Raw genomic sequence first — 25642 nt, forward strand, 5'->3', positions numbered from 1 at the left:
ACGTAACCAGGACAGTCCTAGTTCGATTATTAATATTATCAAAACCTTCATGATCGGAAGTAACTGTAATTAAATTAATGCCCGATTCAATTCCATTAAATGCCAGAAATGGGACAAAGTATGACTAATTCCATTAAAAGGACAGCTGTAGGCTATAAAACAATAGATTTAACGTAAAAAAAAAATACATCTTATGTTAAAATGTTATGTAACCACCCTTTAAATACTTTGGTCAGTTCAAGAATAACTCATGCAATTTTATATTATTTCTTTGAAAGAATTAAAAGAGCAGTTTCATGTTGTATTGTTCAGCTGGTCGAAGATGATATGGGACTTGGAAAATAATTAGTTATAAGTAATGGAATAGGATACTTTAGAGAGAGAGTAATTAGTAGTAATCTAATTACACTGTTGAAGATGTAATTAGTAGATAGTAATTAAATGCTTTTTTTTAGAGAAACTTACCCACTGTGCATAAATTATGTTAGGATATTAATGTTTTAAATATAACAGTTTAATGTAGAAATTTTAATTGATTGGAAAAAAATGAAATAATAGGCTACTTTTTAAATATGAAACTAAAACCAGGGAACATTTATTTCCACTATCTCAGTTTAATATTCAGTGAGGGGAAGGAGTCCTTGGGAAACTTGTTTGAAAAAAGTCAATATTTCATTTGGTGCCAGTAGTGTGAATGTATGTGTGTGTTTGCTGCTGCTGAAGCTGCTCAGATAGTTCAGAGTTCTAACTGTGGTGACATCATAGTGGAGATTCTTTTCAGGCAACTGTAAACTGCAGCTTTGACTCTTGTCTGCTGTTGGTGTGTTAGGACTGAATAGATCGAAAGACTTTTGAGACTTTCTGCAGATATTGACGACAAATATTGAATTCACTTGCAGCATTCGGTGTCCATAATGGCGCTGTTTAGCAGTGTATTTAGTCAACTGTTTGAGTGTTTTGCTCACTTCTTGCGCAGAAGGGAGACTCCCCAGAGAGCACAGCAGTGTGCAGCGCAAGAGTTACCGGCTGGATATAGAGAAGTTGGAGAAAAGAAAAGGAAGGAGAGAAAACGGAAGGAACGGAAGATCACAGGGCCAACTCCACTTCTTGTGGAGGTCAAACCAATGCATTCTTCAGTCAGATCTTCCTTCTTAAAGCCAATAGAGGGAGAACTCCCAATGCTTCCAAGTGTCTCCGGACACCTCGCTCTACCAAACGCTCGCTTCAAACCCCTGCCGCCAGTGACGAAACCATCCGAGCATCCTCAGAAACCAGTTCCAGCACCTGAGGATGTGTTATCCCTGCCACGTTCTCCGCTTCAAGTGGATCCTCCCAAACCGTCGGCGGCTCCATGTCCAGATGAAGTTGTTTCCTTCCGACACTCTTCATCCCAGATGCATCCATTTGCGGTTCCTCCGCGTCCCACTCCGGCACCTGATGAACTGTTTTCCATCCGACGGTCTTCATCCCAAGTGCGTAATCCCAAAGGACTTCCTCTGAGCCCCACTCCTGCACCTGATGAAATCATTGCTCTGCGACGTCCTGCCAGCCGGAAGCCTCAGCCGTTCACTTCTTCCCCGTTTGAGCCACCTCCACAACTCATGCTGGTTGACATAGAGGATGAGGAGAACGAGTATGTGGAGTACACAGGGAAGACCATCCGGGCCAGTGACTTACTCAAGTCTGAACGCTCCCAAACGCCGGAGGCTGAAATGAAACTGAGAAAGATGTTTGCTTGTTTGGAGAAGGACGGCGAGGTGCAGGAGGAAGCGTGGGCGAGCGAAGTGGAGGAGATCCAGGGATTTGAGGAAGAGGAAGGTGACCCCAGTGAAATGGGAGACTCCAAGGCCATGCAAGGCCATTCAGATGAGGCCTCTCAGATCGATGAGCACATGATGAGGCTCTTCTGTGTAACCTCTCCTGACGGTCCCAAGAATGAGACCCAGCACAATGTGAACGTCCAGAGAAAGTGCAAAAGAAAAGTGCCACTTTTTCTGTTCACCTGGGCAGAGGAGAAGGCCAAGAAACAGGAGGGGAAGAAAATAATCAAAGAGAAGGAGAGAAGAGAAAAAGAGTTCCTGCTTGAACGCTACATGAACGATCCAAAACTGAAGCACTTGTGGATCAACAAGCATAACCGCAACTACAACTCCTCCTAATGTAGATCATCGCCGCTCTTCACCTTGAACCTGTGTAAATAAAAAAGTTTGCAAACTAAAAGTTGAAAGATCTATGACTCATCCTGACTGTGAAAACATAAAACACGAGTAATATGAAGTGAATCAATTTGAATAAGCTAATGGTTTACCTAGAACAGCAGCAGAAAGTGAATCATTCAATGCAGTTCATAACAGTGAAGTTCACAGATCAGTAGATTTTCTCTGATGTGGGTCCTTCCAATCCACCAACTTCATGTTTATTTTTTCATGTTTCTTGTCTATGGTTGTTGTCGGCAACAAGTGCATGTGTATATTTGTACTTGCATAGTCGGTCTGAATAATTGATTCTGATTGGCTGGAACATGTGCAATAAAACCGTTTAATGCACAGGCAGTTCCAAGACCGTTCTAATGCGCTGTTTTCATTGAAGCGCACATACACATACGTCACTCGCACACACTATTTTGAAGTAATTTAACTCACAACTTCATTGTTAATAGACAGAGATGCTGAACAGACGCAGGTATGAATCTCTCATCTCTCTCTCTCAATAATTAATTCAAATAAATGCAATAATTCATTCAAATAAATGTAATCTTTCGCACTACTTGATCTCTGTGTCTCAAAGCGGGCAGAATGCTAGATCTAATAAGCTGGAACTGACGAAAATAACCGTCAATTTTAGGATACCCTTCCAGTCAAATATTGCACTGCAAACATCAATAACACCTTTAAAGTCCCTGTGATGTATTTCCAAGTGAAAATGAATATTGAATAGAGGGCAGGGTTTTACTTTAGCACACCTTTTCTCCATCCCTCGCTCATCGCAGACTGATAGTTGGAGGATATTCAACTCAAGCCATCAAAGTAACCTCATTGGAAAAATAACTCCATTCCAGACCGGAAGTAGCTTTTCAGATATTGATTAAAGATTACCATGACAATTTTTTTTTGATATGGTGCTTTTTATGGCCAAAAAGAAAGACAAAATTCTTGAAATTGCCTGTAATGTAAATCAATGAGATTTTTTTTATAACAGTATAGCAGACTACTTACATAAAATGCAAATAAATATCAGTTGTCACTATATTCCCAATATTATGTCCCAGTAAGATCATATTTAAATGCTTAGTTTTGTGATCAAAGTTCTGTAGTTTTAATTGCTGGGAGGCAAAACATGTAATGAAATGTAATGATAAAATTTTATTTTAACATGTTTTTTTATTGGTAATCAATAAAAATAGTTGCTTCCATCCAGTTAATCCCCATCCTGAAATAATATAAAATGTATTCTTATAAATTTACTTAAAAGTCAGTAAACAAAGATTTCACTGCAAAAAGCCACAACCTAAAGACGGACATCTTTACAATTATACTAAAAGGCCAATAACAACAGAAGGCATTTAGTAGATTGTAGACAACAGGTTTTTCAGCAAAGTTGATCATGCTGACAATTCAGAAGCCTGCCGATATTCTGATATCAAATATGAAGCAATAGACTGTATAGGTTAACTAACAAATTACATGAATAAATGATATTTTTTGCCAACATTTTGGGAATAAATTTAAAGGGAAGGGAGTTGAAGGATGATCTTAATGTTTCATTTTTGACGTGGAACATCATATTATAAAGTTGCAGTATAGTGCATAACTTAGTATATGTCTAGGCCTACTGTTTAGAGCACTTGAAATTTTAAACTAAAGATTGGTTAAAAAATAATACAGATGCTACACAATTAATTATAACTAATTCTTTCTTTTGTTGATCAGACCAGGGGTTCCCAAACTTTTCAGCCCACGACCCCCAAAATAAACGTAAAGTTAAAGTAAAGTAAAATAAATTTACATAAGTACTAAAAAAAATACATTTAGAGTTTGTAAAATCCACACTGTTGTTTATGGAAGAGGTAATAATGTCTATCTGATATGAATAAAACGTGTCGAATTATAATGGAAAGGATTGTGTAAGTAACGACTCGGTTACTAACGTAACCTCGGTTCCCTGAGAGGAGGGAACGAGTATTGCGTAAGTAGCTTACGCTATGGGAAAACTCCTTTTCTCGAGAATATTGAAGTTGTAAGGCCGTCTAACTCGATCCAATGGCGGTATTCGAATTAGCGGTGAAGGTCTTTGCGTGTTACTGTCTTTTCACGTGGCAAAGTATTTTTGGTTAAATGCAATACATTTTATCTTATGTATTAACTCGTTTCATCTGACTCCATAAAATGAAAAGGTTTTTCAATGATATCTGTGCATCATTAAATGTGAGCGAATGTTTTACTATTCTTTTAAACTCTTGAATGCAAATAATGTCAAAGTCAATTAGAATAATCAAATGTCACAATTCAATATGTCAGGTAAATGTATCATTATAATTTCATAATCAATTCAAGGATAATCAATGCAAAACATCAAATGCTCTAGAACAAAGAGGAAAAAGTTTACCCGACAAGAAATGCGTGAGGCAGAGAGACTTGCAACTCTCAGCCTCACGGGCCGATCTCAGATATAGAAAAGGCCCTGAGCTCTCGCTGCGTTTCATTATATACCCAGACCTCATTTCAAATCTAAACATCATTCACAGTGGAAATTTAACTGTAAGTCACCATTTGCTAGCAGTGGAAAATTAGCATTCAGTCAAATGGTCGAAGGTGTTAACTCAAAGACACACCCTCCAGTATTGGAGGGTGTGGAAGATATTTCTTAACTTCCTAAGAACTTTATTACCTTTTGGGTTTACTTCTTTGGGAATGAGACATTTTTACCAGTCGTACCGAGACATTTCAAATAATACCAAATATGTATAAAACTAGATCATAATCATTCACATTAAACCATTTAGATTCTTGTGTGAGTTTGGGAGATCTCTGCCAGGATGAAGAATGGGGGACAGAAATGTAGATTAGGATGAGGGAGGTGATACCTTCGTCTCAATAGTGCATGAGGGGGAGTTCAAATGTTAATTTCCTTTGTTTTCTCAGAGAGTGGCCCTCTCTTAAAGTCCTTCAAGTTTTTCCAGTCTTACAAAGTCTTTATGTAAAACGCATTGCAGCTGCACAGCAGACAGCAATGAGCGAAGGAGCTCGGTCATTGGCTGTGCTGCGGCAACTTGCTCGAACCAATGACGGGGCGACTCTGAATGCGCGACCAAGGAGCACGCCTCGCGCCCGCGCGCGTCAGAGCCCGCCAAGATGGGCGTGGCCAAGAGCTATATATTGGGCGCCCCGTCATGAGAGTTCTTTAGGTTAAAACGACTGAAGCGAACTAACCAAGCACGGCAGCTTACGCAATACTCGTTCACTCCTCTCAGGGAACCGAGGTTACGTTAGTAACCGAGTCGTTCCCTTTCGAGAGGTCTCTCCTATTGCGTAAGTAGCTTACGCTATGGGAACACCATGCAAAACGCCGTGCGTGCTGAACTTCGCCTTATGATAGCCAGAGGCAGGTGCCTGAGCTAAAAAGCAAAGTTATTATCCAACTAGCCGGCAGAGGCGAGCTTTATATGTGGGAAAAAAGTAAAGAGCGGCTAGAAGGCGCTCAGTGTGACAAGCACATACATAATCTAGATACGAACTCATAGTTCTACTAGCATCATGCTGATAGTACATTGGAATGCAATGTCGGGACCTGTAGGTTGTAAAACCTGATAAATGTGGACGGTGAGGCCCAGCCTGCCGCCGCACAAATATCCTCGATCGGTATCCCGCTCGACCACGCCCAGGAAGAAGCCACACTCCTGGTGGAGTGTGCTTTGACTCCCCAGGGGCATTTAAGTCCCTTGGCTTCATAAGCCAGAGCTATAGCCTCAACTATCCAGTGAGAGATTCTCTGCTTTGAAACGGCGGAACCCTTCGTACGGCCGCCAAAGCATACAAACAGTTGTTCGGTCTGTCTGAATAGGGCAGAACGCTCCAAATACACTCTGAGAGCCCTAACGGGGCAGAGTAGGTTAGCGTCGTGTTCGTCTGCTGGAGACGATAGCGCAGTTAGGGAGATAACCTGTGCTCTGAAGGGAGTGGTGAGCACTTTAGGAATATACCCATGTTTTGGCCTAAGGACGACCCTGCAGTCGTTAGGTCCGAATTCCAAGCAGGCAGCGCTTGCCGAAAGCGCGTGCAGATCGCCCACTCTCTTGATCGAGGCGAGTGCCAGCAAGAGCGCAGTTTTGAGCGAGAGCTGCTTAAGGTGCACGGTTCGGAGTGGTTAGAACGGGGGCCCTTTAAGGGCGTCAAGGACAGTAGCTAGGTCCCAGATCGGCACTGAGGGGGGGCGTGAAGGGTTCATCCTCCTAGCGCCCCTTAGGAAACGAATAATTAGGTTGTTTCTTCCCAAGTCGTGTGACGCTGTGATGGCCGCCACATTTACTTTGAGCGTGGAGGGGGAGCGGCCCGCCTCCAGAAGCCCTTGTAGAAAAGCGAGTCTGTCGTAATCTCGCATGTTTCAGGGTTCAGGCCCTCGGCGTTACACCAGTCACTGAACACTTTCCATTTCTGGGCATATAAGCGTCTCGTGGAGATTGCTCACCGCTCTGCTAGAGGGGTGTGGGTCCGGCTGGGTGAACTGAACCGGCGGTGGGGAAGACGAGAGCGGCGGTGAAGCACGCGGAGACTGGCTTGGCGTGACGTCACTGAGCTCAGGTTCAGGAAGCCTCTGTGAACGGCGCTTTTTCTTAACACGCAGCTCAAACAGAGGGGTGTCGGCGATGGGCTCGCTCGCGGCGAAAGCGGCGAAGCGAGCCCGCCGTGCGGAGAGACCCAGGTCGTCACATTCCGGGCATCCGCCCTTGGTCAAACGAGCTCCTGCGTGGTCCCGGCCCAGGCAGCGAGCGCAGATGATGTGACGATCCCCGTCCGGAAGAAGGTCTCTGCACGACGCGCAGGAAGGCTTTTGAAACAACGCCTCAGAAATTTTCTCTTTTACAAATGTCGCGGGGCGAACAGATGTAAATACTTGCGTGTAGCGTGTAGCGCGCCGGATGGCTCAGTAGGATGGCGTTCGAAGGCGGCTGAAGATTCCGACGTCCTCGTAGCAATCCCGCTGGTATGCTTTTCTACGGCGGCGAAGGCTTTCAATAATCCGGAGGATTCAGCGAAGAAGGTGTTCGCTGAACGAGATTAAATCTAAAGAACTCTCATTACGGGGCACCCAATATATAGCTCTTGGCCACGCCCATCTTGGCGGGCTCTGACGCGCACGGGCGCGAGGCGCGCTCATTGCTCGCGCATTCAGAGTCGCACCGTCATTGGTTCGAGCAAGTTGCCGCAGAACAGCCAATGACCGAGCTCCTTCGCTCATTGCTGTCTGCTGTGCAGCTGCAATGCGTTTTACATAAAGACTTCAATATTCTCGAGAAAAGGAGTTTTCCCATAGCGTAAGCTACTTACGCAATAGGAGAGACCTCTCGAAAGGGAACTTTAATGTTTACTCAATTCTTCCAGTTCACCAGCCACTACTTTTAAGTATTTCGGGAGTGGATGAATTCACATGTTGTGATCCTCTCCCTCGTTCATTTCACCTAGGGGTTCTATTTAATTACCATTTGTTCATTTCATTCATTGCGCCTTGACACCAGTTCAAAACTGAGTCCCAAAAGTCTGCGCAAGAAGCATAACTGTACGTTCAAAGCGTTCAACTTGAGCGGCAAAGAAGCTCTGGCCGCCCTGTCGAGGACGCTTGTCAAAAAGTACGGGGAAGCTTATTGAATCTTGTTCACGCTTGTTAAAGCTTGTTGACGCTTTGGTCGCTCTGACGTACCAGCATTATGTTCGAGAGAAGAGAAGTGTCACAACATGAAATGTAAACAGAAAAACAAGCAATACATTGACACTAGAAACCTTTTATAATGACAGCATTTTTATATTGCCTATTCCACATCTCAACGCACGCATACAGCTTGCCACAAAGAACCGGCCAAAGTAAGGATTGTGCATTAAACATTTGAATTTATTAATAAACTAGTGTTTTCTGTCAGTTTTCGGTTCATTTATGAGACTCGCCCCAGTTCACGCGCCTGCGCCTCCGTGTCCTAATTATATTGTCTACTATATTTGCTTTTTATTTATTAATCCAGTCAAATTGTTGCTGAAAACAATGATTAAAATGAAGATACAATTTCTACAAAACGAAATTTACTTAAAACAAAACTTAATAAGTGGTCAGAATTATGTCTGACCCATTCCAAATGTTTTCCGATATATGGTGACTCAAGCACTGATGGACCAAAGAGGGCGCATTTTGACTTTTGCAGTAAAAACTTGAAATATAAATTCTCAGAAAATGCATTTCATACAAATATATTGAAATGTCTGTTTATATAGGCCTACTCCGTTAATAAAGGAGTCCGGACATTGGAAAAATATCAGTCCACATGCGTTTTTTAATATGAGGGAAATAGACATGATGCATGCGTGACAAAAAACCTTTAACCTTTAGGTAGCAAAATATTTTTTTGAAAATTCTACTAGACTAACGTCACTCATAAATCATGAAATTCCACACATCCACCATCTCTGGAGTTTTATTAAAAATCTTTAACTTTTAGGTAGCAAAATTTTTGTAGTAATTATGTCAATTTACTTCTGGAAATCATCTCGCGACCCTCCCTCGCTGTCTCACGACCCCCCGGGGGTCGCGACCCCTACTTTGGGTACCCCTGGATCAGACGGCAGTGAAGTTTGCCACAAAGCAGAAAGACTTTATAAGTAGGCTGTTCTCTAATTTTTCCTGTCAAAAATTACTGTTCCACCTTATCCACAATAATAAATGCACCTAATCCTTTTTTTAAAATAATAAAAAATAGAATTTTATTTGAAAAGCCAAACTATAAAGATCACATGGCAATTACAAAATCCTTTGCATAAAGATCATGAAAATCAAAACTCACCTTATCAACTTAAATACAAAAAAATAAATAGTTATGTTTCTCTAGCCATTCTTAAATAGGGCACATATCAGCTAGCAAAAAACAAATGAAAACAAAAAAACACAAAATTGAAGAACTTAACAGAATTTACATTTAGTCTAAAATACATTCTTCACTGGTTTGTCTGTAGAATTTTGTCATGCATTTTTTGCTGGTGAATTCTAACAGATATAATAATAATAATAATAATAATAATAATAATAATAATAATAATAATGAAAAAAGCATAACCCTGATGACTGACAAAATTGGAAACCGTGTGATGCATCAGAATGAGACGAGTGCAAGTGCTGAGTCTGACCTTGAGGCCTAACAGTACATGTACCAGCATGCAATCGTATTAACTGTGTAGCTCTATGGCACATTATTTGTTTCTTAAGAGTGACTATTCATCTTTTTTCCAGTGCATGAGTGACAAATTGTCAGGAGTTCGTAACGTCCCAAGTGCTTGCAAGTCATTCATCAACAAGCTTCCCATGCACCCGGAAACGGTACACACAAGTGTATTCAGGATGACCCCAGTTAGACAGCACTCTCATCTCAATGATCTGGAAAGCTCTCGTCACCTCCTCCTTGAAGACAGAGATACAGAATTACAAGTTTAGGGACGAGTCATCAAAATCCAATAAAGATGACAAATAAACACTGTCTCAACACCAGAGGTGGCTAAGATTAAAGAATACGAGGGCGTGTGAATAAAAATATTTTAAAAAAAAAAGTGCATGGATAAATCCTTTATAAAAAAAATAGAATTCTGATTTCATGGTGACTTAGAGGAGTTCACCCCCCTGAGTTAACTGATTGCGTTTGGATGAAAGAATAAAGTCATACACATAGAATGGCTTAGAATAAATTGTGGGATAATTTTCATTTCTGGGTAAACTATTCCTTTAAAGCATCCTTCTCCGTGACAGTCCTTCAGCCAATCAGTTACGCCTCGATTTAATATTTATATAGCAACAGGCTGATTAAATGACTAAAATAACAAAATCACAATACTTACAGAGACCAAGAAGGTCTGAAGAGAATCTCCATCTTCTTCATAGACAAACTGTCCGAGCAACTGCCCTTCTTCCTGCTGCTCATCATCAAGACCCTTAAACAGAACAGAGACTTTTTTTTTCTTTTTTTTTTACTTTGACCCCAAGATAAGTCATCGTTGGTCTAATATGTTGAAAGTAGTTAGTCAGTGCTGGGTAGTAACTGATTATATGTAACCTGGATTACATTATCAGATTCCAAAATTTAAATACTTGTAATTATGTAAGAATAGTTACTTTATTGAAATTCATTATTACTTAAAGGTACAATGTGCAGGATTTTTCGCCACCAGGGGTCGCTAACCTCTTACAATAACAAAGGCGTATATTGATGATGTATATTCCACATTAAGCTGCATTATGGATCTTGTCGTCAAGCTGATGGATCTTTTATGGATGAGTGAATACACTGATGTTTTTAACATGACTGTGGTGTGAAGAAAGGCGCGATTGCTAGACGTATACCAGCGCCACACACAACGCGAGTCCCACGGATACAAAAGAATAAGGACATTTCATTCAACCGAACTACACGCAAGTGCTGAATTAATACTCACACATGTCAGTTTATTAGACAAATTAAACTTGAGGTAATGCAGCGCTGTTTCACTTGCTCTAACAGTTACAGTTTCACTTGCTCTAACAGTTACACTATCACACTAAACGGCATTTGAGTGTGTTGAATGTTGTTTGTTAGGTTGTTTGTTGGCTGTATGACACCAAGTACGTTAAGGCGAGACACTACAGGTGAATAGGGTAACTTTTTTAACTAGCAGATATCACCATGAAACTTTGCCAGTTGATTACCTACATTGAGATGAGAAAAAAATGTATTACAAGTTTTCTGTAATTTAATGTTTAAATATGCAAATGAGGCATAATCTAATTAAATATACGCTAATTTGCATATATTTTAAAAAACGAAATCTGAGTATTGGATAAAGCCAGGTTAAAAAAAAAATTCATTGTAATTTTTTTCCCCATCTAATATGTGAACACAGAGGGATTTATGAATATCTACTTTTGTTATCCTGTAAATCAGAATATACTGCCAATAGCCTTAAAAAAATGATTTTCGCCATGTTTTTTGGAATAAAATGTTATATAAATCAGGCTAGGAATAATACATTTACAAATCCCTCTGTAAATGTCTTCATAATATAACTAGGTACAAGACTGGAAAGTTTAGTGTATATAGGTGCTACTGAAGTGGAGATTTCGGACTTGGAGTATGAGAGAAAAGTAATTTTGAGAAAACGGGCTTTAAAGATTTAGCATCAGCCAATGAGATTGCGCATTTAGAGTAAAATCCCCCCTTTTACTTTCACGATTGGTTCCTGATAAAAAGGAAATGACCATATTTGGATCCGGCAGTATTGTAGTAGAGAGAGAGAGCTTTCTAATGTGTGTGATGACAGGGTGCAGATCGCGATCGCGGAGCAGAGGGATGATTTATAACGACAACTTTTGATGAATTTATGAGAAATCTACAGACGCGAACCGACAAAGTGTAGTAAAATAAAGACCTAAATGTATATTTCGGACTTTTTTCACCACAAGTCTGAAAGAAGACATGTTATTGAAGACAAATATCCCAAAATCTAAAAATTGACCAGTGAAAAAAAAACAATGTTTTTGCCTGCCGTGTCTCGCCTTAAGCTAGATCAACATTAGAATAACATACAGATCATATTCTAACATTTCATCATGTTGAACTAAATAACATTGATAGTTTAATGTACATTTGCTCACTTGTCTAATAAAGTACATGCAACACATCGCCTCTCTGTCAAGTCGAAGTTAGTCGCGGACGTGGAGCTCTCAGCATCTCGAAAGATGCTGATCTTCGTTTTAGCCCTCTTTTTGTCTCAAAGTCTGCTTGCCATGGTCCATAATGTTTGAATAAAACAGCTCACAGCGTGAGCGTCCTGCTAGGCATAACCCAGTTGTCAACGTCTGTCGCCATGGTTACTATGGCAGTACGAGCGCAAACCTGGCGGAAACCAAGGCTAACGCGGATATGACGCCACTGACTGGCGACTCCTCACTCCTGCTCACACGTCCCGCTTCCTTGGTTAAAATCGCAATTTTCTCACGATTTACAAATTGTTTGAAACATTTGAGATATTGTAAGTAATCAACTAAACAAAATATATAACATTGGCCTAGTGGTTTTTGGATATTTTACTGCAAAAATCCTACATATTGTACCTTTAATTCTAAAATGGCAACAAATTATTCAGAAATCATTAATTTCCTAATTTTTTTTATTGTTTCAATTTTCCTTTCTCAAGTTTTGTGGAATTGCACACAGATCAGCCACTAGTCAGGCTAGGCAACTATAAATTCATGGTAAATTGAGAGGGCAGCATAAAATATTATTTTTTTTAGTTAGTGAAAAAATACATTATATTATATTCAAATCAATGTTATAAACAAGACAAGTCAGGTCAAAAGTAATCAAAAAGTAGTCAGATTACACTACAACAATAGTAGTTAGTAACGTAATCTATTACATTACACATTTTAGGTCATGTAATTTGACCTAAAATTTGGCACTTGATACACACAAGTCAGCAATATTTCTGATGATTTATTGGCGTGAAGTTTGACAAAGAGGAGTGCAACATTCTCGAAAAACAATAAGCAGAGTGGACTGGCATAACATCAATGAAAAACATTACAGCAGGCTTCAACCTGGCTGTGTGTTTAAGATTAGAAATGTCAAACAAGTTTCACCTGCATAGGCGATTGTAGCCAATGAAAAGAAGTTAAAAATAAAACTTAAAATACACTGAAGGACTAGCCTACATTGAACGTGAAGTTCGTTTAGGATAAACACACAAGACCGCTACATTCTCCAAATCAGACAGTGGACTAGAAACATCTGTCGCAGTCTACAACAGGGCTGCATTTATGAGTTAGGCTATTATAAAATATAATGTTGATTCAATCCATTATAGGCAACCATTCAAAAATGAAACTTTAAATGGACTTAATTGAGAACAGGCCATGTGGGGTTTTTTTATTGAACGTAACCGTCCAAAAGCCGAAGTGCTTCCATATCGAACTCCTCAAGCAGGGTTTGTACACTTTTTCCAAGGTCAAATTCAAGCACTTTTCAAGCACTTTCAAGGTCAATTTTAACGCTTTTTCCAGCACCTTACACCACCGTAAATGAAATGCTAACATTACATTATCACACCAAGTACTTTCAGTCACTAATGGCCCTTTCAGACAGTATGCGGAATGCGCTGAAACCCATTTATTTCAATGGCTTGTGCTGCGCGAGGACGTTTTGTTGCGAACAAAGTCGACCAAAGCGGAGCGCAGCATTGGCGAGCTCGAACGCACGCCGCAGTCAAAATTAAAAAGTTCAACTATTGCTGCTGCGCTCTGTGACGATTACCTGCGCGGCCAATAAAAGAGGGCATCCAAACAAGTGTGGAAATCAAAATTAAAACTCCACCTACTTTTGCTCTGGCCAGCGTAGCACAAATTGCTCTGAATAGTTTATTTCTTTCACAACAAATACCTATCTGACTGTATCTGAAGGGCAACATTTAATTTCTCCATTTAATAGTAATTTTTTTTTAGCATTTTCAAGCATTTTATCCAAAATGTGAGCACTTTTCAAACCTTGAAAACGCATCAAAATTCAAGGATTTCAAGCATCCGTACGAACCCTACTCAAGTTATTAGGGGTCATCACTCCTCACTCATGTCGCACAGGTTGATCACCGTTGTCCTCCATTTTCGGCAAAACACAAGCAGCAGCCGCTTGAAACTATAGGTGCGTAAAATTGTTGGGAATTTTCTTTTTAGCTTTCTCAACACCTACTGCACTTTCAGAATTCTTTATTTTCTTTTTCTGCTTGTTTGGAGTCGTTACATGTATTTTTTTTATTTGTTTAATTTTTTTAAAATTCATAGTGTACATATTCGGTTAAAATCAATTCCCTATTTTCGTTTTCGAAACTTGTGTTGGTTGGTCCGATGGATTGTGCAATCGATTTTCGAACGTAAAGTGACAGCCTTAATGCATATACACTTCTGGTCAATTCAATGAAATAAATGCAGCCTTGCTGAACAAAAGATACTTTCAAAAACAAAAATCGATTATTTCAAACAAATGACTGGTAGTGTATATTGTTCTAGTTTTACTCTACAATATGTTATTTGCAAAAAATTGCTTAAATATATTAAAACAAGTCTTATTCATTTAACATATTCATTGGAGAGATGTAGAAACCCTGATATTATTTGAATTTCATGTGTACTTACATATACATTGAAGTCTCGTGGGGCACTGCTAATGTTGCCGGTGGGCGACAGGGATTTGGGCATATGATCCAGAGAAAAGGCTGTAGGCACAATCTTCATGGACAAACCGATCACCAGAAAACCATATGAACCTTTAAATGCCCAGCAGTTCCCAGGATGCACGTCTGGCTGTAGGGACAAACGTACGAAGAGAAACAGTGACAAAGACAGAAGATAAAGTGACCATTGGAAATCAAAGCTTTAGTTTACAAATGAATACACATGAAATCAGAATTCTCAAAGGTTTCAGACCTGTATGACTACACGTGGTGACTGAGAGAAGTACCACAGCGGGAGGCCAAACAGACTCATCAGTGCTGTTTTGGTGTTGAAGGACTCTGAGCAACGAGTGCTTATGATGCTGCCTCCTACAGACACAAAGAAATGCAGATCTTGTCATATTTAGGCTAGTATCATGCGTTAGACGTTCGGCCATCAATCTGTGGGCATGACGTCTGAGGCTAAGGCACACAAAATGGGAAAGTAAACACGAGATTCAAAGTCGTCATGTGATTGGTTGAATTATACAGGATTTCAAGGAGACGTGCATCACGTGTCCGTCTGGAAACAAAGTCGTTGTGACACCAAACCTCCTCATGGAATAAGAAAAATAGTGGGGACGGGGGGGGATGGGCAGAAAAAATAAAAACAGCCATTGCAACAGCATGAATAGTGGTTAGCGCTCTGCATTTATAAAGTGGCATCGAATGGCAATCACACTGAATCGTTCTTCAGACCATTGATTTGTCACCTTTGGAACAAGCCCAACGTAGAAGTTGCTCGCCATAGAAAAGCACTCTTCAGCAGACCGAATAACAAGCTGCTATTGTGAACGCGCCACTCTGCTGCTGTGTGTGTGTTCCGGTGAGAAGAAAAGCTGTTATATATTGGCGCTTTTATATACATTTAAATGTTTTTGTTTATTTAAATTAAAAGTTAAGTTCTGATCTAGCATTCTTTCTTACGGTTATATGATTCAATGACACTGAAAAACACCTGCAATAGTTTCACTTTGTACTGCACGTTTTTCAATTAAAAAAAAACTTTGTTTTTATAATTTTTTGTGAAATGATTTGGTAGTCAGAGGAGTGGGTGGTTGGGGTGAGATTTGTTTAAGGGTGGGCACCAGATTTTTTAAAAAAGGTTTAAAGGGGGAGCGAGAAAAAAAAAAAAAGATTGACAATCATTGAACTAAACACTGGATTTTAAAAAAAATATGCACCATTGTTGCAGTAAAGTTGCACAACGTTCTTGAATGAATTTCACACTAATCGGTTATTGTGGGGACATCGACTTTACATTTTCAAGGCACTAAACATGACGCTGAAGAAAACGAACTGCGATTGAAGCAACCAATACTTGTTCATGTCCTCTTGGGTTGTCCTTGGCCAATGAAAGCTGCAATGGAGCCGTCAGTCTGAAGGACTTGAAGATCGAACTGATGTGACATTTTGAACAAAATCAGGGCAAAACGAACTTCATTTGGAGTTAGATTTGGGAGTTCAAAACAGCTTGCCAAAGCAAACTTTCTAGAAAAGTTTGCTTCGGCTATTAAACACCTTTGTACTACTGTTGGCCAGTGGCGATTACATAATAGGTATGTTACCCAATCTCTTATTCTATGTTGTACAGTCCTACAACAACAATTCAATATCCATCCATAGTTAACATTACTATACCTCCAGATTCCAATGCATAGTCCACCAGACCAGTGCGGTCTTCAAAGTAGAGCTTCATTGCATTGTTGACAATCAACTGTACATGCTGGGGAGAAAGAATTCAAAACACAAAAGCAGCATCACATATCTGACTATAATGGGTCACTTATTAATTAGCATTCTCAAAGACAAGGTCTCTAAAGCTTACTTCCTCAGAGAGGCCTGCCTCCCCTGTGGCTTGTAGTACAGTCTGAGTGATTGTCTCTTTAGAAGGCCTTGACTTGCCCTCCTCTACCTGAAGGGACAGGTTACCCAGAATGCTGCTCTCCAGCACGCTGAGTGAAGCCTGCAGTTCAGTGGTGCTCACAAAGTGATCAGAGAGCCACTGCAGGAGAGATTCAGGAAGCTCCAGCTCTGCTGTTTGGTCACTGCCGTAAAACAGAGACTTGATTTCCCTTTCCACCTGCTCGGACACCTGGAAGAGAACAGATCCAGGAGTTAGGACACCACTTAAGACTGATTTGCCTTTTGGTATATTAGATTCGTTTAGCTGTCATCTCATTTTTAGTTGTCAAAAAAAAACAAAAAAACTTTGAAACTTCAAATAATACTTTTAACTACCGCAAAGCGAATGTGATGCAATACATTTTATTTGAATATATCATTATATGAAATTTATAAGACCATATAATAGGAGAATTACCAGTATTAACCCCAGATTAATTCAATCAATGGAATTTAACTAGTGACTGCAAAAAAACGGTCCAAATTTATTAAACCTACATATTTTTCGAACAAAACAAATATTACTCTAAAATATTTTGTTTAGGGTTACATTCTACTTGAACAATTGCAGCTTCTTTTTCATAAGTCATTAATAAGTGAATTTCTCCTTTCTAGACCTACTTTTCTTATTCAAATTTAGACACTTTGGTATCTGTATCATATGAACTATAGCCTAAAGGGGTGTAGAGCAAAAGTACAGATTTATGAAATGTCACCTAAATTTGTAGTGCTATTGTTGTCTGTAAAAATGTGTTTGTGCATGCATATTCATATGCATCAACAAAATTGTGTCCTGAAGGCAGTGTTTTCAATCTTGGTCTTGGGGACCCACCACTCTCTGACATTTTCTGTCTCTTATCTGAAGGGGGTGTTAACAAAACACCTTTAAAAAAAAAACAACTAAAAATCAGAAAAGAGATGTGTTTTGGCCATTCATTTATTCACAAAAACAGTTGATATCCATGACAAAACTGGTTATACCTTAAAAAAAAAAAAAAGGTATTCTACATATACGTGTATTCTAACGGTTGCAACACATTTTCAAAGTTTGGTTTGCATACTAAAAACTAGGTGTTTTTTTAGAAAGGTTAAACATCTTACATTATAAGGGCTAAACAATAAGAGTGTTGATGTCAGGTATAAGAACGAGGCACTGCAAACACTATAGATGGTAACGGATGGCACAGAGCACTTACTGAGCTTGAAAAGGAGGCCAGCTGCTCACATTTGTCTCTGCATCCCACCAGCCCCTGCACATCATCTCTGATGCGCTCCAAAGCCTCCTCTAGCCTCCTCACCTCTGCCAGCAAAACCTCACTGGAGCCGCTTTCATCCTCCTCGCTGAAGAGAAACAGACATGCTTTACATTACTACATCCATTTACATGAAGTACCTGGAATATTACTTCAATCAATAACCTGTGAGGATCAGGGGTGGGCGCCTCAGCATCAGGAATATTTTGCAATGCGGGCTCTTGTTTTCTCTGCAGCTCCTAAATTGAACATTACGGTAAATTGAATCACCAGTTCCGCTGAATCTGTTGAATGTTGCTTATTGAAACAGAGGTCATTATATCACACTCGAAAAGCATGGGTACTGTGAAGTGAAAGTTCAGAGTAACTTTGAGCCAGTGGTTTAGAGCCTTCCCCCATATAAACCACCGAGTGTGTTCCTGGTACAATTTGAATGTCACACCTCAGTTTTGCGTGCCAATGTCTGGAGCAGAGCCTCAGCTTTGGCGAGTCGAGTATTCTCTGACTGTTGCTCTTCTGCATGCTTTTCCTGACGCTGCAGACAGAAGCAAAAAAAAGAGCTAAAATCAGGAACTAATTAATTTGCTAAACAAGGACTTCAGCATTCTTTAAATGAATTTATCACAAGGAAAAAAAGGTATTACATAACATAACTAAAAAAAAAAAACATGTCAAGAATGCTGTTAAACTAAGAACAATATTATGTTAATGTTATGTCGGGATGTTAATCTCTAGTCGTCTTGGTGCTCTACACAGCTGGGAGGAAGTTTAGCTCACCCAAATTACTCTTTTAATGTGAACTTCATAAAAATTGAGAAATATCCAGGTAATATACACTACAGTTCACAAGTTTGGGGTCAGATAAAAAAAATAAACATTCTAGAAGTAAGTCTCTTACACCATGTCCCTAACCAGATCCAATGAGATAAGATAGCAGCGACAAGTAATTTCTCTGCAACTGAGATGCAAAAAAAAAGCCAATCAGAAGAGTGTGTGGGCAGGCTCTATGCAAACACACTGTACTCGCAACGAAGTGGATAAGTGCATAATCAAATAATCATAAATATTACAGCGTTTTAACATTAAAAATACAAGTTGAGTTACTGAAACGATCTTTGTCATAGAATGTTCAAACTTTGTGAACAAAAGTGTATTCTAATGGCTTCTGTGACTAATAGTATAGCAGACTACGTGCATTAAAATATCAGTTGTCACTATATCTCCCAATACTATGTCTTATATTTAAATGCTTAGTTTTGTGATCAAAACTCATTGTTCCCCTTGATACAAACAACCGATGCAATGAAATGCAATGATAATTGAGAGATCATTTTCAAATCTATGATACATCAGGCTTATGATTGATAATTGAGAGATCATTATCAAATATGATACATCAGGCTTATGATTCTCACATTTGAACATGATTTTTCTAAAAATTATGTATTAATAAAGCTATAAACCAAGTTGCTTCACTCCACTAAGCGCTCATCTTGAAATATATCTAACAAAATAAGTTATTCTTACGTCTACTTAATAAATATCTCAAAAGATTTCACCACAAAAAGACAAGTGTACCACGACCTGGAGGACATTTTTTACAATTATAATAAAAAGGCCTTTTGCTTGCTAAAAACCTATGAACTATTAAATCAGATGAAAGGTTTTAACATGTTTCGATCATGCTGATAATTCAGAGATCTTAGAAATGTGCATAAATATGACGCAATAGGCTTTATGGGATTAAGCATGATGTCACCTGTTGCGTGTTCTTGGCCTCTTTCTGCACTTCTCCCTTCAGCCGGCTGAATCTCTCCTCCAGCAGGTCTCCTATCCACTGGCCCAGGCTCTCTCTGTCCGTGTGTCTGTGAAGCTCTGACCGCAGCGTGTTATAGAGACTGAGCACTTCAGTGTGCTGCTCTTCCTGCCTGAGCAAACCCCCTGCCACACGATCCCACAGCTGAGTCAAGCTCTCCTCCACATGCATCAGCCTCTCTGCCTCTACTGACAGCACAGAGGGCCTCTGGGAGGAGTGAGACATGGTAGGGTAAGATGCCAACCTTAAGAACAATGTGCTTATACTTTTACATGGTAACATTAAGATCTACGTTTAGCATCAACCGGAACATTAAATTAAAAATAAAAACATTTGCTCATTTACTTAACAAAATTATTAAAACTGGTCATATTGCCCTACTAATGGGATGAGATGGCCCCCTACCTGAGGCAAGACTTTTGATATTTATTTTTTTAACCTGTCATTAAATGTTAGAGCCCCTATGGTGGAAATCATGTTTTTAATGTTGATTATATACCTATGTGGTGTTTTTTAAATGCGCTTTTAAGACAAACCATGTGCAAATTCATCAGTCAACACCGTTGCGGAGTATTTTCTCCTTAAAACGGCAGTTTTCCAAAGATGGTTTGAAATTGACCGTTCTCTACTTCACAAACATGTTGTAACCATTCTCTACTTCACAAACATGTTGTAACCAATCACATCACCATGCGGGCGGGCTTTAGCATATCATTACTATGCAGCGAAGCAGGGAGTCTCAAGAAGCAAGATTATCCCGGTACATTTTTCTGTTGATATGAAAAATCAGGTAGATTTAGCAATATAGTGGGTGAATTATGTATATTACAATGTTATAATGAACTAGGTCTTTCTCCACTGACGACCCAAATTGTTCAATGCAAAGGATACTAATTTTTAGAAGGCAGCTGGCTGACTATGAGATGGAGAATGGGAACACGGTTTGTATAATGAGTGTGATGCATAAAACGAGTTAAAATTCTGATACGTCGAAATTTTGGAAAAACCTGATTAATAAACTCTCTCTTTCTTCTAAACAGTTTCTGAATTAAACCAGTATTTCCACTTGCCATTGTGCAGCGTTTACAACAGTAAAGTAGAGTGAGTGGATCAGGTAGTTAAAGCTTGTGTGATTAAGTGACGGCAGGGACCAATTTGCATATTTATGGGTCTGCGTATACTAAATGAAGCATGGGTGTAGTAATAATATTTTGGTATTTTTTAAAGTCTATTTAACTAGCTACAATACACAAGTAATACCTTGAAAGCTAAATACTACCTGAGAGTCCATGTCAGTGGGAGTTTGTCCCTTCTCTGAGTCGCCCATGATCGGAGGGGTGAGATGGGATGAGTCCATCCACTCCATCACATTAGCAGCAGGCAGCATGGCCACCAGTCCAGACGGCCCCCAGTAGCACAGAGCTATCAGGAACAGCACAGAAGAAACACGTGGAAATATGAGGACGCAGGATTTTATTTCCATTTAGACCAATAGCCAGTCACAAATAGTATGTTATGCTCACCGAAGAACAGAATGCAAGGTACAAGAAATAGGACTTTTGAAAGCATAGGGAGAGACCTGGAAGAGAAGATGGTGACAGTTTACATTTTCTTAGTCACATTGGCAGTGTTTTGGCCACTGCTCAAAATTTGAATTTATTAAATTGACAATAAGCTTGTTTACATTACCAATAAATCAAATGATGAGTAACCATTATATAACCACAATGACTGGACATGCATTAGACACTAGCTACAGTATGCACCCATCCACCTATTTTCATGCGCATTTTGGGATTTTACTTTAAAAAAAGAAGAAAAAAAAGAAAAGTTGATTAAAATGGCAAGATGCACCTAAATAAAAATATTAAAAAAAGCATTTTAAATAAAACCCCGTATATGCTCAATTACAACTTCCAATTTTACTACAGATATTTTGCGCCAATTTCCCAGGAAGTGGTTTTGTTCTCTTGTACATGGCAAATATTTTTTGTGATTTCTAGTTCTGCATCAGTTAAATTCGCAACTTTGGATAGAAACATAGCCACTGACAGTTATAGAAAAATATTTTTGGGAAAAACAAACTAATCTTACTTTGCAAAGAAATTGACAAGCCACAAGAAGCTTCCTGAGATTGTCCTCCCTGGAAACAGAAACAGAGTAAAACATGAGTAAAGACTGACTGTGAAGTGTGTACACTAATGAAGAGCACAGATTGGGGTTAGGGTGCACAGCGGGAAGTCATGCCCATCGCTCAAGAGATTGGAAAAAGCTGACAAACTGCACATATTTTGCACTTAATAGTATTCATCCAGTAAAAAGACAGGCCTCCTAAAAGTAGAGTACATGAAATATACTGTACAGTAAGGTCCAGATATTTGAGACTATTGAAAACACTTGCCATTTTGCATTTTTCTAAATAATGTAAGATATAAGGTCTGTCACCTTTTCCTCAGACTGTGACATTGACTTTAAGGCAGAGGAATAAAATTTTCCTTGATTTTATGACACGTTCATTGTACTATGAAAATACTGTAAAACTTCAAAACATCCACCCCTATCCATTCATTAAAAAATCAAAATATCATGCTCTGAAACAAAGGCTGAAATTAAGGGATGGGGCCGTTCAAAATGATGAAACCAAACTCACTGCAAGTGCAGAATTTCACATGCAAAGAGGATGTTTACATAAATGTCTTAAAGGTACAACAGCAAAAAAGGGCCAGTTTACATTTAAGGACAGACAGGATGAAAAATTGCCATGTGACTAACACACGTTAAAAAAAATTATAAATGTGAGAAAACGGCAAAGAGATCTTGTGCTTCAATTGAAGAAAATCCATTTAGTTAGTCTGTTTAAAAAAAAAAATCACTAGCTCTATCACTAATTTGCTTATATCGACTTCAACAGCATGTTGAATATATCTTAATTGTATCGCATGTTTTAAATATAAAATTTTTATATCATCTCCCATTGTATCTGTAAATGAAAACTCTATTGCACATAAATCTTTGGTGAAGTATTGAATAAGGTGAAAAAAAATTACATGAGGTGCACATCAAGAAAAGACACTCCACCTAAAAACAGCAAAGGGGTTGAAGGGGGTAACAGCACACATACACAACCCTCAAATAAATTAATATGGTCCTGAGAGCAAAACTAAAAAGGAATTTTAGAACTACACCGAGTGGACATGCAGGTGAGTCTCAAATGGAATAAGAACATTAGAGCCACAGAAAGTTTAAAAAAAAAAGAGAAAGCAAAAGTAGCCATGCAAGGACGTCTGAAAGCTCTTCACCAGGACAAACCCACAACTGCCCTGACCACAACCTGAAAGACATTGATGCGGGGAAGGAGTTCACAGCAGCATTAACTGGCTTGCCCACCGTTTACAAACCAGAAGCTCTCAGGAAGGACCAAGATTGAGGGTAAAAAGTGATGAGCATATAACCTGTAATAACTATGAGCCACCATAATGTCCCTACAGGCTTCTGTTCCTGAGAAGACTGAGTGTCCGTTGCAAAATTCTGCTTCCTTTTGCAGTCATCACCTGTTAGGATCAGTGTATGGTTGAAAATGAATAAACTGTAGACTAACGTTCTACTTCTACAATTGTTTTGCTGCCGTCTTCATAAAAAGAGGCTGTAACAGTGTTTAGTGTGCAAACACTGAGCCTGTGATATCTACATTCATTTATGCATCACTCTGCCATTATACATGAGGTTATACAACTGGCTCTGCTACACAACCTAGTGAGCCTGTCTAGGCATCTACCTTCTAAAGTAGCATTTAAACAATCAGTTTTTCCAGTTACCAATGTGGATGCACAGTAAGTGTGGCTTTCCGAGGGCAGATTAAACTATATTAATATCTACACTGAGAAATACACTGCCATGCAAATTGGATCCCTTACCCTGGAAAATATTGGATCCCTTACCCTGGAAAATAATCACCAATTGCAATTGAAAACAGAATCGCATAAGCGGCTGATTGTGTAAAAAAAAAATTTAAATCAAGTGAAAAGCATAGGCATTTTGATGCACTGATTACAATTAGGTTTTTGATTAATTTTGAATTGTAAATCAACATTTCTATCGCTTTGTCGAACTCAATGTGATATTGCCTTGCAGTTTGCCCAAAGGCCCAAACAGGCAGCATAATCAATTAGCAATTAATAGCCCCCCCCCAAAAAAAATCTAATGATTGTCATATTTACTTACCCTCATGCCATTGCAAACCTTTATGACTTTTTCCTGTAGTAGCAACTGTAATTGGAAAAATATCTGAAAGTCAAGAATGTGTACTTACACAGTATGCCACAGAACTTTGGCTGCTCCTTTTGCAGCACTACCTCTTTAACACTCATACTGCTGTAGTATTTCTCATTGCCTATGACGGATCAGAAAGAGAACAAACAAACATTAGATAAAACCAAGAGTTCTGTACCAGTCTCTCTCCATCCCTCCAATCATAGCTCTGCACAGACAGACTAGAGCAGAAAGAGATTTGCATGTAACCAAGGCAGTGCTCATTGTGGAGAGGCACATTTGTTTATGCACAGTGTAATCATGCTTCGCAGAACATCTGCAGGGGAAGAAAAGTTTAAGGTTATAGTGGATGTAGGTGGTCAAACATCATGGAAGAGATGTGGAGACTAAAGCGGCCTGTTAAATGAGTGAGGGCGAGAAAGGTTCATCAGGAAACGGCTGCTCAGCATAGCCCAAGGCACCATGGGATTGCTGATGGGTAAAACCTAAAAGTGATTGTCACATGGATTCCTCAAGCAGAAACCAATTTAAAGCAAGTGTTCAGGGGATTTTTTTTTTTTTACTCTGAAAAGATGCGGAAAAACGAGTTACAGCCCACATGGTTGTAAGTAACGATCAAAAAGTTAGATGCTACTAGATTGCCAGCATTACACTGGCTCAACCATCAATTATGTGTGATTTATATTTAAAAAAAAAACTGTGCTCTAGGCATATAAAAAATATGTTATATCAATGATGTTATTACACTAAGGGTACACAAATCACTTGTTTTTTGTAGAGATCTTGACAAATTCTGGATTAACGAGTTAACTCGATTCGTGGAAAGTGCTCTATTTGTTACACTTCCTAAGAACAGATGTACAGCAATTTTTACTAAGGCTACTAATGTGAACACTGGAACATTGTTGTGCCATAAAATAACAAAATGGCCTCTGTGGTGTTCGGTATGTTTGAAAACTTTTTAAGTTCTATTCAATGCCACAAGTGACAAAGATACACTTTACCTTTAAGGTGGCTTCAACACGGTGATAAAAACCACTTACTAACCTGGGTCACGCATGGTTATATCCATTATCGCAGCTTCAATTTCAAGACGATGTAAAGCTGGTAAACTTTGCATGATGCCTGCAAGGATACCAGAAAGGGGCCATTTACATCAGAGCTCCTCAATTGCACTTGCTTTGAGGACCAGATTATTAAACTGGTAGACAAGGTATTTTCAAAGTATTTTCCTAGTCCCAAACCAGCCTCGGTCTAGCAGTTCATGATTTAGAAGCTTTCCTGTAATCGTTTGCTGCAGAGAACAGGTCAGTCACCGATCAAGAGCCTAGTTGAGAACCAATGATCTAACACTTCTATAAAACCCAGAAAAAAATGGCCCCTAAATTCCCTAAAGTAATAATTCTATTGAAATTAATTGGTGTGATATCAAGAACAAAATGTGTTACACCTTTAAGAGTGAGTTCTTTAAGATGACGTTTCTGGTTATTTGTACAGTGTGCACAGTAGTTAGGTTAAGTGGACATAACCCAGTCACCAGAGGGTCTGAAAAATCAATACCTCTGTTAGTACAGCCATGTGTAGCTCTCTTCTGCTGAACAGACTGCAGTGTCTTCTTCAGCACAGTGGCCGTGGAGCGAGCAACTCCATTACACACCCGCACAAACCAGTGAAACATTGATAACAGCAGGCCTGGAGAAACATTGACTGATATTAAACCAACACATAAGGTTTGATGGTCAAACTGATGGAGCTGTCTGGAGAGACTGGTCCGAGATTGTGAATGGGATTTCAGCAAGTAAAACATGTTCCTAAATCAACATCCTTGTTGATCCTGGAACAACATGACTATCAACCAATCAGATTCTGCCCTTCTTCAAAATTAATCAAAAGTGCCCCTTTCAAACAATAATTAG

General features: G+C 39.2%; 1 protein-coding gene across 8 annotated transcripts in view; it reads right to left on the reverse strand.

The window, feature by feature from the left end:
• Nucleotides 1–8935: 8935 nt before the first annotated feature.
• The window catches only part of sun1a (Sad1 and UNC84 domain containing 1a), a 32051-nt gene continuing 15344 nt past the window's right edge, over nt 8936–25642 (reverse strand). For 6 of the 8 annotated variants that reach the window (XM_077206114.1, XM_077206116.1, XM_077206111.1 and 3 more), the window contains 16 exons: nt 25287–25418; nt 24774–24851; nt 23767–23847; nt 21552–21600; nt 20981–21036; nt 20737–20879; nt 19401–19664; nt 18084–18176; nt 17807–17880; nt 17585–17729; nt 16312–16578; nt 16125–16209; nt 14698–14813; nt 14407–14574; nt 10086–10178; nt 8936–9654 (listed from right to left, as the gene is read on the reverse strand). In XM_077206114.1, coding sequence (XP_077062229.1) covers nt 9538–9654; nt 10086–10178; nt 14407–14574; nt 14698–14813; nt 16125–16209; nt 16312–16578; nt 17585–17729; nt 17807–17880; nt 18084–18176; nt 19401–19664; nt 20737–20879; nt 20981–21036; nt 21552–21600; nt 23767–23847; nt 24774–24851; nt 25287–25418 — 1961 coding nt within the window. In that variant the 3' untranslated portion in view covers nt 8936–9537. The remainder of the gene's footprint in view (nt 9655–10085; nt 10179–14406; nt 14575–14697; nt 14814–16124; nt 16210–16311; nt 16579–17584; nt 17730–17806; nt 17881–18083; nt 18177–19400; nt 19665–20736; nt 20880–20980; nt 21037–21551; nt 21601–23766; nt 23848–24773; nt 24852–25286; nt 25419–25642) is intronic. The other 2 variants (XM_077206112.1, XM_077206117.1) reach the window with 2 other exon arrangements.

This window comes from Siphateles boraxobius, unplaced genomic scaffold (assembly GCF_051911475.1).
Source record: "Siphateles boraxobius isolate OS27281-9 unplaced genomic scaffold, OSU_SipBor_1 55, whole genome shotgun sequence".
Taxonomy (NCBI): Eukaryota; Metazoa; Chordata; class Actinopteri; order Cypriniformes; family Leuciscidae; genus Siphateles; species Siphateles boraxobius.